This window comes from Erithacus rubecula (genome assembly GCF_903797595.1).
Source record: "Erithacus rubecula genome assembly, chromosome: 12".
In the NCBI taxonomy this organism is placed as follows: Eukaryota; Metazoa; Chordata; class Aves; order Passeriformes; family Muscicapidae; genus Erithacus; species Erithacus rubecula.
Genome location: NC_136664.1, coordinates 18,861,862 through 18,875,633, shown reverse-complemented (window position 1 = coordinate 18,875,633; position 13,772 = coordinate 18,861,862). Strand labels below are relative to the sequence as shown.

The following is a 13,772-nucleotide window of genomic DNA, read 5'->3' as shown; positions in this document are numbered from 1 at the left end:
TTGGGTTACTTTCACCTGAAGTGTCTTTACAGTCCACTCTGCCACTGTAATATCTGATCCTTCTGCACAACTGAGGCCACGGTCTCCTGTGTAAAATGTCATGGTAACTGAAATCCACAAGTCTCCAAGTACTTCTAATTAGTGACAGCATGTGATCAATGCTATTTGTAGAGTATAGAGCAGTGGTCTAAAAGTAGTTTGTCTCTTAGATGTTGCTAGTTGCAAAGTAGGTATGCTAAAAGGAAGGGCTCAGTGTTAAAACTGAAGCTTGACATTATCGTGTAAACAGAACAAGGCAGAAACTGAAGAAGCTGAGGCGGTTACATCTCCAAGTTTGCTTGTAAACAGCAGCTGCAGCAACCTCGTGTTCATCAGAGATCTTCCAACACCTCCTTCAACTCCTTTGCAACAAATCTGGTTTCAAAACAAATGGCTAAAACTGTCTGCACCCTGTATAAAAAGTGTCCCATGACACCCTTAAATACACTGGGTATCTCTGACCTGGCAGCAATTCTTCCCTCTCCCCTGGCCAAGCACTACCTGAATCACTTGTGAAGTTGTTTGGTTACTCATTCCACTTCCAGCTGCACAGGCCCAGCCAGCAGCCACTGCTCTGCAGAGCTGCCAGTGCCTAATTGTTTCTGGCAATGGCAATTGCCTTTCTCAGGCTTTTTTTTCTCCCTTCTTCCTCCTCAACTGGCATTTCAGAGCAATAGCTTTCATAATACATTAGCTTAATGCACTCTGAGCCTGACCACATCTTCCATTCCCACTGCTGCCTGAACCACACATTGTCCTTGAACTCAGCATTCAGTACAATGATTTAGACAGACGAATAAATAAGCCTCTAAATATCCATGTCCTTGCAACAGCAAAACCAGATCAAACCTATTGTTCAGAGCAGCCTATTGCTGCAGAGCTGGTGAGCAGATGGATTCACATTCACAGAATGTGGAGCCATGATTCGGGAAAGTGAAAGGATAACTCACTTCAGCAGAGTTCCAAGGACATGTGGACTCTGCCACAGTCCCCCTTCTAGTGACAGCACAGCCAGGGTAAGAGGCAGTCTGTCACCACCACAGTGTGGTTCTTTTTTACTCAGCAGAAAGCTCAGTTCATCTGAAAAGAGGAGAAACAATAGATGATTGTGTAACAGGCAATTCCTTCTGAAAGTCAATCATGCTGCTTTTGAAAGGCCGGCTGGGTGAAAGCACTCTGCTTTGTCAGACCCGACAAGGGTGTGGGACTGAAACAAATCCTTCCTGTCCTGTCGTTCCGGCATTTAGTAAGTACTTGAGCCAGGTGAGGTCTGGGTGAAGCACACCCCAGAGAAATCACAAGTGTGTGTCTCTGAGCCTTCTGGCTGCCTGACATGCTTGAACATCCAAACCAAAACTGTGCATCTTTGCCCCAGTTGGACATACAAATGGTTAAATGGGAAAAAAAAAATCTGTTATCTTGCATAAACCTGAAGGACTGGATTAAGACTTCCTTAGCTGTAAGTATAACTCTGTCATGGTCCCTTTGACAGTTAAGGGTAGGAACTGAGTCTGATAGAATGGGGGTGGATTTTTTCAACACTCTTCATAAGCCTTGGGTGAATTTATGGAGACATAAACTCAGATTTGGTTTGCAGAGACATTAAATCCTATCCAGTAGGGTCTGAAGCTCTGTCTGAAACCAAATGTTTTACTGGCCCCTCAGTTAAATGGCTGAAGATGTGTCCCAGGGCTACTGTTAATTTTGAGGGGCTGAGTAGAAAACTGAATCACTTCTCTCTGCCTAGAAAGGGGAAAAAAGTAAATTTCTCTTGTCTTTTGATAGAGCACTAGTGTTCCTTTTATCTTATGCACACAGAGCAACAAACAGACATTTCCTCCTCTCAAAAGAGAGATGGTAACAACCATTAAAGCAGTTTCAGGTCATGCTAATATTCACCTGTACAAAATGTATTTGCCCGAGAAATGGGAGTATGGGTGGGACTGGTGTCACTTGTCACATCTGAGCAGGACCACCCCTTCTCAGGCCCAATGCTCTGAGGGTTTGCCTGCAGCAGCAGCAATTTGGCTTTTCATGTCCATCAACATTCAAACAGCAGCTGCATGATACAAAGTTTAAAAAGGAATTGGGGCATCTCTGTGAAAGGAAGTATATGGGGTCTTCTTGTGTGTTTTACACTTCACAATACAAAATACCCCATGGAATAAAGAGAAAGAGAAGTAAAACAGACAGAAGATAGTATATTAATGACCAAATTAAATATTTTTAAGTTTGGCATGGAAGAACTTTGTGCAGAAAGATTCTTTGGAAATCAGCTTTAATTATCAGCAGAGTATCATGAATTCAGATTGTATCCAGGCCACTTCATGTGAGCAATCTAAAACATTCCAGAGGCAAACCAGGGTTCAGGCCCCAGCTTGGTGGGCACGAGCTCTGGAGCACACAGGCTGAGGTGCAGGCTGGCACCAGCAGAGCACAGGCACTGCTGCTGCATGGGCTTTGTTAGCTCTTCAGTATTTTTAATTTGGAACCTTCTGTCGCCCTTCACAGCTGCAAAATCCTGCAGTTTGGGTGATTGCTCCTGATTTCCCCTCCTGCACAGCTGCTCCAGGGGAAGATGGCAGTGTCCCCAATGCATAAACATCACCAGCACTGACAGCATGCTGCCACAGCAAATCTCAGCCTGGCCCTTGCACCTGGCAGCTCTGCCACCTCCCAGGATCACTGTGCACCTTCAGAACATCATGGTGCACCCCCCAAACAGCCTCTGCCTTTCTGGCAGGCACCTCAGACTATTTCAGGTGAAATGGCATGGGATTACAGGGTTGTTTTGTTTGTTTATTTGTGGGGTTTTTTGAAGGTGTTTTGTTGTGGTTTGGGGTTTTTTTAGAGTTAAAAAATTATAGAAGCAGCAGCTAAGCAGTAATACTTTGTGGTGCCAAGAGTAGTCCTTGTGTAAATGGGAACAACTTTTATTGGTGTTGGACTGGTTGCACAGTCATGACAAATGTGAAACATGCAAAGGGAAAAAAAAAAATTAGGAAATTTATTGGAGTAATTGGTCCTGGTGATATCTCGTATCTTCCATAGATGTGTTTAATTCCTAATCTAGTTCAAAGTTGCCCTAATTATTTTAAACCTGTATGAACTTGCTCCAGTTTACATCCTTTTGTATCTTGTTCACTGTGCCTGTTTTTAGCAGGTGAACACAATTCTCTTCTACCACTGGCTGTGATGTCAGCACTTTTTGGACATCTGAAAATTCTCTAGAGTTCCTGCGACATAAAATTCTGTTTTGACTTTCACCACTTTACTGGCTCCACTTTGAAGGTCATTAATCCAAACACCTCATGTCCCATGAGGTAATGCTGTGCTGTGTGTTCTGCCAGCTGTCATGGAGCTGGAGAAGTCCTTTGGGATCTGGCCTTTATGAGAACACCAGAAACCCACAGTGATGTTTTGTTAGCCTCAGGGAGAACCATTCAGATTGAAAACTGTAAAACATTACATGGGCAGATCCAATTTCCTTTGGACTGAGAAGCAGTGGGGTGCAGTGATGGTTAAAAAAATGTGTGTGCAAACTTATCCCAGCTGTAGCAAGTGCAAATTATGTGTTTTGTGAATCCAGATGATATAAATCTCCCATCTGTTCTCAAAGAGAGCTGTAAAATAACCCCCAAAACGATGAAGACTGAAAATATGTCAGTGTTCTTTTGAGGAAGAGAGTGAGGCACAGCCAACAGCAGGGACAGAGGCAGCACAAACTGACTGAGCAATAATGAGCTTTCAGGTCTTTGTAATGAAAATTGTTATGAGACTGATTGTTTCACTGGTGAAAAAATGCATTATTTCCCAAAGTGATCCTTCTCTCCCAGTACATGCTGCCACAAGATATTTTGTCTTCAAAGCATGTTTTAAAACTAAAATTGATTTGAAACCCATTTTTTCTACAGTTGACAAGGAGCTAAGAAGCCTCTCTCAGAGAAGCCCTTTCTGATTCAAGTGCAGTTTCCACTCATGTTTCCATTTAGAATTGTGCTGTTTTAAAGGAAAGTATTTTATAAAATTGTCTATGTAGTCAAAAAGTATTGTTGATATTCTGATTTTGTGCTTTCTCTAAAACATCTGGGCATTTCTGGTTGGGATTGCTGCTCAGAGATGTGCTGTACAGCCAGAGCACCCAGCAGGATGCATTGGAACTTTCAGTCTACTATTGAATGTCCCACATTCTTTTGAAAGGAACATCCGATTCCACAAATGTATTTACTGTGAGGAGAGTGATCATTAGTGCAGTTTGCTGTACTCTTCAAATGATGCACAAAAATCACCCCAAATAACCCCTCCTTTTGTTCCTCATTGCAGAGTGTGTGTCCCTTAGCCCCAAGTCCAGGCCAATCCAGGTATCACTTTGGATTCACATTCCTCTCTGAATGTGTCTGTGAGGCAGAGTTGGAATTACAATATCCAGTGATTAGATACTGCTGGGCTACTTGTCAATATGGCTGCTGCAATAAATCAGTAATTTGTCTTTCAATAAAATAAAATAACCCCCAGTTAATTCATCTCTCAGAGCTTTTATTGTCTGGTCAAGGCAGAAGGGCTTTACCCTTTCACTCAGGGAGTGAGGATCCTGTGGTTCCCTGTGTAACCGCTGCCCTTGAAGCAAATTTCAGGAAAAGACACTGAGGTGACAACAAGGAAACCTGATTTGCAAATTTCTAGAAACTGGTCTTCTGTGCTGGGCTTACTGTGACCAACTTCTTAATAAAGCCTGGTACTTCTTGCCAATTGTTTGGGCCAAGGACTTGTGTGCTGGGTGTGTTTGGAGAGTGGAAACAGACAGTTTGTACCTCAGCAGTTTAGCTTGGAAATAACCAAAATACTGATTTCTGCTAATAAGAAGATATGTTAAAGTGTGGATTAGAAGCAAAATTCAATATGAGGAGATCCTAGTAAGAGCTGATCTTCCAACTCACAATTACTCAGTCCTTGAGAGGATCTAGGATCTATTTTGTAAAGCTCATCTCTTTAAATCCTGAGGCCTTGCTGTAGAAATCCCTTCCCCAGTGGAATGGAGACCCACCTGCATTTGTCATCTAACCATAAAAAACATTACAGGTCCTCAGTAAGTGCAAAGTCAATTCAGAGAATTCCTCTCTTGCTAGCAAGAGTCAGTGTCAGGTAATGGACAGACACCAACCCAGCAGCCAGGAGAGCCAGGCTTTCTCCTTAAGTTCCTGTGTAATTTAAAGCAATTAACTTTTCTGTCAGCCTTTTTTTCCTCTGCCCACCTTTTGTGTTTTCTAGATACCAGTCACCTGAAAGGACAAGGCCAGTTGTTTTGTGCAGACCCTAGAGTGATTAGGCTTCAGTTTTAGTTGGGGCTTTTAAGCAGAAGTAATCTTGTAGCAATTTTGCAGCTGAATCAAAATAAAGCTAGGATGCTGAAAACATGTGAAGATAGATACTTACAGAGCTGCTTTTCTTAAATCATCAAACTAATAAAGATTACTTGTCAATGAAGGAAAAAAAAACAATTGCTGAAAGACAAATCCTCATTTTGAAGATGGAAACAGAGGGATTAACATGTTTGCAACTAAAAAGAGCAATTAAAAGATAAGAAACTTAGAATTAAAGAGCTCACAAAGTGTCATAAATTGCATTAAGAGCAGACAGAGATCATGGGGCTTTGGCTGGAATGTCCTTTAGTGAATTATCTTCACACAGATTCTTGAAGACTGTAGGCTTCCCTAGGTCATATAATGTCATTTTAAAAAAATCAGAGGTATTTCAGGAAGTTCCAGCAAGAAATGTATTAAGTCTTGGAGCTAAAAAAAATAAATCCCTGTTTGCATAATTGCCGTCAAGTCCAGCTGAATTGCTTCTGCTAGCTGTGAGCTGGAGGCAAAGTCTTCAAAGCAGCTGAGGACAGAGACTAAGGAAGCTTTCCAGAGGAGTGCACCTCTCCTGGAGAGATGCCCTGCAAAAAGGTAGCTGGGCATGTGCCTGAACACACAGCTCAAACAGGATCTAAACCAAACCTCCCCCTATTCCCCTCTGAGAGGTTTCTTGATAGGACTGCTTGTAGCAGCTTGATGAGATCCCCTCCAAAAACTCAAGCATCCTTTTATTTATTTGCTAGGGAGCAGGTTTGGACTAGATTCTGTGTGTTTGCAATGCAGGTGCATGGGCACTATGCATCTATTATTTCCTCATCTATCATTTCAAGTGGAGAAGTGTGAGCTGGGAGAAGTGAAAGCATAAAGTCAGTAGGTACAATGGAAATTAATGACTTGGAGTTGTCAGCCTACATCCTCATACAGGAGGATGAGCAACTGTCAGGCTTGGAGAGAAATGGATCCCTTCCCAGTGCAGATTCCAGCCTAATAAACTAAAAGGTGAAGAAATTATTCTTCATGTAACAGAGGATTTCAAGCCATCATGAAATAAATTGATAGCAGAAAGGTGCTGGCTATCACTTAGTAGGGGAGAGAAACAAAGGATTCCAAGGTGTGGTTCTGGAGGTATTTGAGCATCCTTTCCTCCTGGAGTCATTAACACATGAAGTGCAAGGTGGAAAACTGTAGGGAGATATGGGGTATGCCCTTAAAGAAAAGGAGAGGGGAACCTCTTCAGCATCTTCAGAAATATATCCACACTTGGAAATAGAGTGAAGGAAGAAAAGAGCAGATTATTCTGGGCATTAAATCTTGCTGTGCACTTAAAGAGAAGAGGGTGCAACTGCAGTGCATGTCTCTCACTGTGTGGCACCACAGACCTGTGGGGTATCTGGCATTTTTGATAGAGAGACTCATAATGGTGGTGCATGTTGGTGCTTTGGTCACTTCTCAGGGCATCCCAGCAGTGCAAGGGGATGTCTTCCTGTGCTGTGCACAAGTCTGGCTGCAGGTCTGTCAGGCTCTCTCTTAAACTCCTGCCATCCTGTACCTCTCAGGCCAGCAGCTCCCACCAAAGCTAGAAACAATCTTCTGTCTTTCTGCATGTCTCAAAGCTGGGACAGCCAGGAGAACTCCTGAAGGTGCTTGCACAGACCCCAGATCACTCTTCCCTGGTTTGGACTGAGGCACTGGGCTCCACCCATGCCTGGGGATGTGGAATTATGTTCCTGCTGATGTTGTACTCCCTTTCATTGGGAATTGTGTTCATGCCTCAGACAACTGCACAAAAATGGCTGAGTTTGGAGAGGGAAAAAGACAGAATTTGCCATCAAGAGCTGCAGAGCCCCAAGTCTTCAGCAGTGGATAGAGCATTTTATTCTGGTGTGTGCAGAAAGATTTCTTTGTTTATGAGTAGAAGTTTATTCATCTGTTCACTGTCATCCTGGGGTCTCAGCAGCTCTCAGTGCTGGAGTCAGTGGCAGCACAGCTGGCAGCCAGCTGTGCTTTTCTGCTGTCCCCCAGCCAGATGCTGAGGGACAGCCTCCAAGGTGGCTCTAATGATTCCCAGATGAGAATTTCCTGCACTTTTCCTTTGTGAAAGGTGTCCCTGGACCTGTCTTAGGTGGGTTTTCATGTGCAGAGAGCCACAGTAGGAATGCTTCTGTTCCTTTTTGATTTGGTGATAGAGTTCTGTTTAGTTAGGATAAGTTTGTAGACTCTGTAAAGATTCTAAGACAGGAATCTTAGTGATGGATTTGAAAATGATGTCTGTATATTTTAAAACTTTGTTTTTTGTCATGAATGCATGCAAATGAACATTTTACATTCATTTCTGGACATTACTTGTGCCCTTACATATAAAAGCAGGGATGTAGTTGAATAGGTCTATCATAAATACTTAATATTTGAACACCTAACTATAGAGTCACTAAACAGCTGGAAATAACTATCTTTTTATAATACCAAATATGTACTGGTGGTTTGCATAATTGATTATTCAGTTGGTTTGTTTGCTTTTACTTGTGTCTACAACCAATTTCCTCAGAGATACATCTCAGAAGTGCTGGGAAGGAGGTGAAGGAGGCAGGCACATGCAGAAAGGGGAAGCAGTTTGCATAAAAACATTTTTCTGTCTTTTCTATTTCTCTGACAGTTTTTGGACCCCTTTATTTAAGCATTTGAAACACTGACTGAGGTTCATGACTGCTGATTAATAATTTATATTCATGATTTTCTAGAGATAAATCTGACTTTTTATTCTGAAAACCAGCCAACCATCCAAACACAGCTGACCAAAACCTAGAAACACTTTGCTAAGAAAATCCAATGTTTCTCTGAGAAAGAAACATCTAAAACAAGAAAGTCAAAACATATTCTATTTCTGACTAGAAGGTTCTGTTAAATGCTGACCCTGTCAGCCTAACTTGGCTTTGTGTGGCTGAAGTTACTGGGCTCCATCCCTGAGTATTTTTTGGTCTGGACTTTGTTTGGGTGACTTTTCCCCTTTGTCCTGGACTAGAGCAGGATTCTCCAGGCACAGCTGACTCTGTATGGGCAGAGCTGCAGTGCAGCTCCTGGCCTCTTCCCTTGCTTAGGAAATTCAGGGTTTGGAGAGCAAACAGGTGTAGTAGCTGGCCTACACGAGCTCTACAGAGCTGTAGAGGCCACTGTGGAGTCTCCTATCCCAGACTGGGATAACTCTGGTCTCTCCACATTTGCTGTAAAAGCATCCCATGGGCCACGGTTTTGTTTCTGATTTATGCCCACCCAGTACTGTGTTAATATGATCTGTTCCTGTCAGTGGAGCATTTCAGAGCCTGGGCATTACAGGAATTAGAGCAGAGAGCCCTTGTGGAGAGGGCCAGAGTCTCAGGCTTGGCTGATCTGGACTCAGTTAAGGCCTAAAGAAAACCATGGTCTAAACCACTTAATTTTGTAGGCACCTGTGTGGAAATGAGAGCAACCTTCAGACTCCTCTGAACTCCACTGTTTGCTGCAATTGTTCAGTTACAAAACTCTGCTTATCTAAACCCAATGTCCTGCAATGAAGTGCTGGGAAGCAGCACTTTGTGCATTATGTAAACCCAACATTTCTGGGGGGAAATAATCTCAGCATTGTTTTTGCAATATTGACCTGTAACAACACCAGCACAGGGATTTTCTTGCCAAGCTCACAGGCAGCTCACTAACAAATGAGGAGACTGCCAATGCAGCTGTACCAATGTCCACATTTCTGTACTGCTATTACATATTTCCTGTGACTTGGGTGATGCCAGTTGGGCATCTGTTAGGCAGCAGCTACTAATTTTGCAGTTGCTTTTCAGCCCAGCTTTAATGTGTTTTTAGGAGGAGTTTAAGGGATTACCAGGAAATCTGAAAGACAGCACTTGGCATTTACTTGGGTTTGTACTCTCTTCACCTTCATCAACCAAACTGCTCTCAATTGCCAGTTATCTTAGGGATAGATCCTAAAAATCACTACTGTAGCCAGAAGCTGGTTCTGACTCTATGAATAATTTCTTCCAGTTTGCTGTCATGATAGGTTGTGACAGCAAACATTAAAATGGGAATGATTTCTAGTCTATGACTGTAGCTGTCTGACTTTGTGCTCCTCCATGTAGGTTCCAAGGTAAATTAAGGGAACTTCTTGTCTGCTCTTCCTTTGAACTGCATCTTTAATTGTATGATTTCTCAGCCATGATGGGAATGAACAGTGTTACAAAGTCACAATCTAATTAAAACATTCCAGCACAGATTTTCTTGAGCTGCAGCCCTTGCTCCAAGGGAGCTCTGAGGTGTGGGTTTAATTGTTGTGTGTGTTTATTTTTCTCATTATGCATTCTCCCAGACACTGGACATGCTGCCCTGCTTCCCTGCATGCACGTGGTTTTCTGCCAAAATAGGACCAGTGACACGACAATAATTGGCTCCTATAATGCTGTATTTCCTTTTCAAAAAACCTTCATGTAATGACTACAAAAGGCAGTCATAAAAAGGAGACCAGAAGGAAGTCAAATGTCAGGAATTGTTTTGTTTCAATGACTGGAAGTAATTTTTAGCCACATTTGCTTTGCTAGTGAGTGCCAAACTGATATAAATTTTGACTGATGTCAGTGTGCTCCATTTGTCAATTTGCTAGTTTGCTGTTGTGGGAGAAAATGCTGAAAGGAGGATTTTTTAAAATTTAAATGAAATAATAAAATATTTAAGTACTTGTACCTGACATTGAATTTTATGGTCCTTTATTTCAGACAATTCTGTCATTTCTGTGAGTTTGGTCTGCCTAAAGATGACAAGGTAAAGGACATTTCTGATAACTCAGTTTTTTCTCAGTCAGGAAGCTATTTGCTTTTTACTGGATTGATGTTTATCTGCCAGAGAACTTTAAATATTATATTCCTGCAGCTGTACATGACTGCATAGCATGCCAATAAAAAAAAAAATAGATTACTTACGGAGATTGGAATAATTGCTGCCAATCCCAATACTAATGGAGCTTCCAGAGATGAAAGGAAGATGGAAGAAAATAACTAAAAAGGGAAAAATGAAGAGAAAGGTCCTTAACAGAAATTTGGTTTTGTTTGGTACCAGATGTGAGTTGAAGGCACATTGAGTTAAGGTTCACCTGCTCTCTCTGGGCAGGGTTGCACATCTCAGACCCTGAGAGCACTCACAGATATAGCTTGGATGGGGGAGAACGCCAAACAAGCCATTGCTTCATGCTTCCAGGAATCCCTCCTGTTCAGGAAATTATATTAATGCCTCTCAGATTCCAAGCCCCACATATAAACAACAACTGTTATATAAATATGCTAATTATTGTTGTTAAGTCATTCACCAATCTCTGAAACAGGCACCTACCACTGTAAAACCAAGTAACTTCCCTGATTTGTGTGAGTGCAGCTTGAATGCATCGTGTGTGTGTGTGTGTGCCAAACTGGGTTGGAATAAATTTAGTCTAAAATTTGATACACACACTCCCCCTATGCACTTAGGCTTTAATATTTATAACTTGCTTTTCAAAGATTTATATTTACAGGCAACAAAATGCACACGAGTAAAACGTGTCCTAAATAACCAAATCTTTAGATTTCTTAAAAGATGAGCCCGTTTGCGACTGTAGACGGATTTAAACCTGACTCCCGAGAGTTGCTGGCTGTGTCACAGACTCCGGCTCGGGGTCTGGGCACTGCCCTGCCCTGCCCAGCTCAGCATTGCTCTCTCTGCCCAGCACTGCCCTGCCCAGCATTGCCCTCTCTGCCCACATTGCCCTGCCCTGCCCAGCATTGCCCTGCCCTGCACAGCATTGCTCTCTCTGCCCAGCATTGCCCTCTCTGCCCAGCATTGCCCTGCCCTGCACAGCATTGCCCTGCCCTGCACAGCATTGCCCTCTCTGCCCAGCATTGCCCTGCCCTGCACAGCATTGCCCTGCCCTGCACAGCATTGCCCTCTCTGCCCAGCATTGCCCTCTCTGCCCAGCATTGCTCTCTCTGCCCAGCATTGCCCTGCCCTGCCCGGCATTGCCTGCCCTGGCTCTGCCCTGCCCAGCATTGCCGTCTCTGCCCAGCACCGCCCTGCCCTGCCCAGCATTGCCCTGCCCGGCTCTGCCCTGCGCTCCCACCGCGGGCACGGTGGGGCAGAGGCCACTCCCTGTTCGAGAAGGGGCCCGGCCCACACAAAGTTTCGGGCAGGGTGCTTTGGGCTGGGCGATGCCCGCACCCACGGCAGGGCGGCAACACTCAGGCTCCCGCAGCCCCTCAGAACCTGTCCCACCGGGCACGGCCCCTGACAGCCCCAGCCGGCTGCAATCACCCCCTCAGAGTGTGCCCCACCAGGGGTCGGTCCCTCACAGCCTCACCCGGCCGGGATCGGCCCCTCACAACCTACCTGCCTGCCCTACGCGGCACGGCCCCTCACAGCCTGCCCCACCCCGCATGACAACCTGCACCCGGCACGGTTCGGCCCCTGCCTTTTACCCCAGCACGGCTCACGCCTTTCCCCAGCTTGGTTTCTTCCTTACCCCGATTCCGCTCAGCTCTGGGTTCAGCCCGTTTTATCCCGGCTCGCTTCAGGCTCTGCTTTTCTGTAGCCTCTGCCCTACCCCATCTCAGTCCCTGCCTCCCCCTGCATCTCCCAGCCGCTGCCCTTCCCCGTCCCATCTCACACCCTGCCTTTCCCCTGCTGCCGCCTTTTCCCATCCCGCTCAGCTGCTGCCTTCCCCCATCCCGGCTCAGCCCGTACCTTCCCCCGCTGCCGCCTTTTCCCACCCGGGCTCAGCCCCTGCCTTCTCCCAGCCGCTGCCGTTCCCCATCCCGGCTCAGCCCGTACCTTCCCCCGCTGCTGCCGTTCCCCACCCCGGCTCAGCCCGTACGTTCCCCCATGCCGCCCTGCCCTGCCTTACCCCAGCCCGCCGCCGTGCCCGCTGTCTCCATCCGCCCCCGCCGCGGCTCCCCGGGGGCCGGCGGGGCCGGGCCGCCTCCTGCCGTGCGCGGGGCCGGGCCGGAGCCGCAGCCGGCGGCCCCGGGCTGGGGGCAGGGGGCGGGTGACCCCCGCCCCGCGGGCAGGGCCGCACATGCCGGGGGCAGCGCGGGGGGGCCCGGGGCCGCACATGCCGGGGCTGCGCCCGCCGCTCATCGCTCCTGCGGCGGCGAGCGGCGTGAGCGGCGCTGCTGCGGGGGCTCGCTGCCTGCATGAGAGCTGTAGGCGGACAGCGGCTCCGGAAAGCCGGGTCCAGCCCAGCGCTTCGGCTGAAAGGGAGGGACTGCCTGGAGTAAACCCACCGGGACGGACGGGATTATCCGGCAGTGCGGAGGATGTAATTCTACAATTCCGTCGGGCTGTATGCGGGCTAGGCGGAGGATGTAGTCATGTAGTCCAAGCGAGAGCTAAACCCACCTCACAGTAGTAAGATCTACTTGTTACCAGGGATCCTGAGGACGTTTCTCACTGTGCTTGGTAAATGCCCTAGCGCTGGATGCAGTGGGAACAGGCTGCAGCAGGTACTGAAGACTACGAGCTTTCATAACTGGTTGTTCACCTCTAAGAAAAACATCATTAGCTTGTTAGGTAAAGAATGTATGAAGTGAGGCCCCTTTTCTGAATGTCCTGTCAGCAGTTTGGGGTTTTTTATCATCCAAGTTCCACTGGCAGATTCTGTCACCCCTGCACTCCTTAGTTCTGCAGGACACTGCAGAATGATCCCACTGGTCCTGTTCGTAGGGACATGGAGTTGGAGCTCCACGGTGTGCAGGCAGCCTTCTTTACTTCCCTGCCCCTGGGTGGTTTTGTAGCCTGGAGAACAAGTCCTCTCAATCACAACAGCTTTGCTGTCAGTATTTAGGCTGTTCAGCTTCTCCGTGGTTTAGCAGTGATGGATGCCTGGCTATAATAAAGTTTGGGGTCAGTGTAAAACATGTGAACTCCCTGGTAAAAAGTTATGTGCTGTCACTTTTTCTTCATTTTCTTTTCTTTTTAAATCCAGGCAAGCATTAAGGGAGTCTAAGGCAATTGAAATGAAGGTTTATGGGAATTTACAGGTTTGTTTCCTGTACCTTTTTCCAAAACTGTATCTTGGTACCCTGAAGTCCCTTAGAATGCTGCTACAGAAGTTACCTTGTAATAAATTTCTCCAACCCCTAGCTTGACTCCTTGAAAGACTCCTCATTTATAATTTCAATAAATGGAAACTGCATGGCTTCCTTTTATTAGGGGTCTTTGTTATTTGGTTATGGTGTGAAGGTGTAAATCTGTACATGCATCAGAAAATTTGTGCTGGGTTTTGGATATGTGCCCCTTGGCCTCATTCTGCCTGTCTAAAATCATATATGTGTGTAACACCGCACTTAAGGATTTCAAAATATTTTATCCTCTTTA

The 13,772-nt window shown here is 45.7% G+C and overlaps 1 protein-coding gene across 3 annotated transcripts in view; it reads right to left on the bottom strand.

The window, feature by feature from the left end:
* The window catches only part of BEAN1 (brain expressed associated with NEDD4 1), a 50,085-nt gene extending 37,657 nt beyond the window's left edge, over positions 1 to 12,428 (bottom strand). For all 3 annotated transcript variants that reach the window (XM_079315920.1, XM_079315922.1, XM_079315921.1), the window contains exons 1-2: positions 12,301 to 12,428; positions 10,355 to 10,429 (exon numbers count right to left, since the gene is read on the bottom strand). In XM_079315920.1, coding sequence (XP_079172046.1) covers positions 10,355 to 10,429; positions 12,301 to 12,331 — 106 coding nt within the window. In that variant the 5' untranslated portion in view covers positions 12,332 to 12,428. The remainder of the gene's footprint in view (positions 1 to 10,354; positions 10,430 to 12,300) is intronic.
* Positions 12,429 to 13,772: the final 1,344 nt, after the last annotated feature.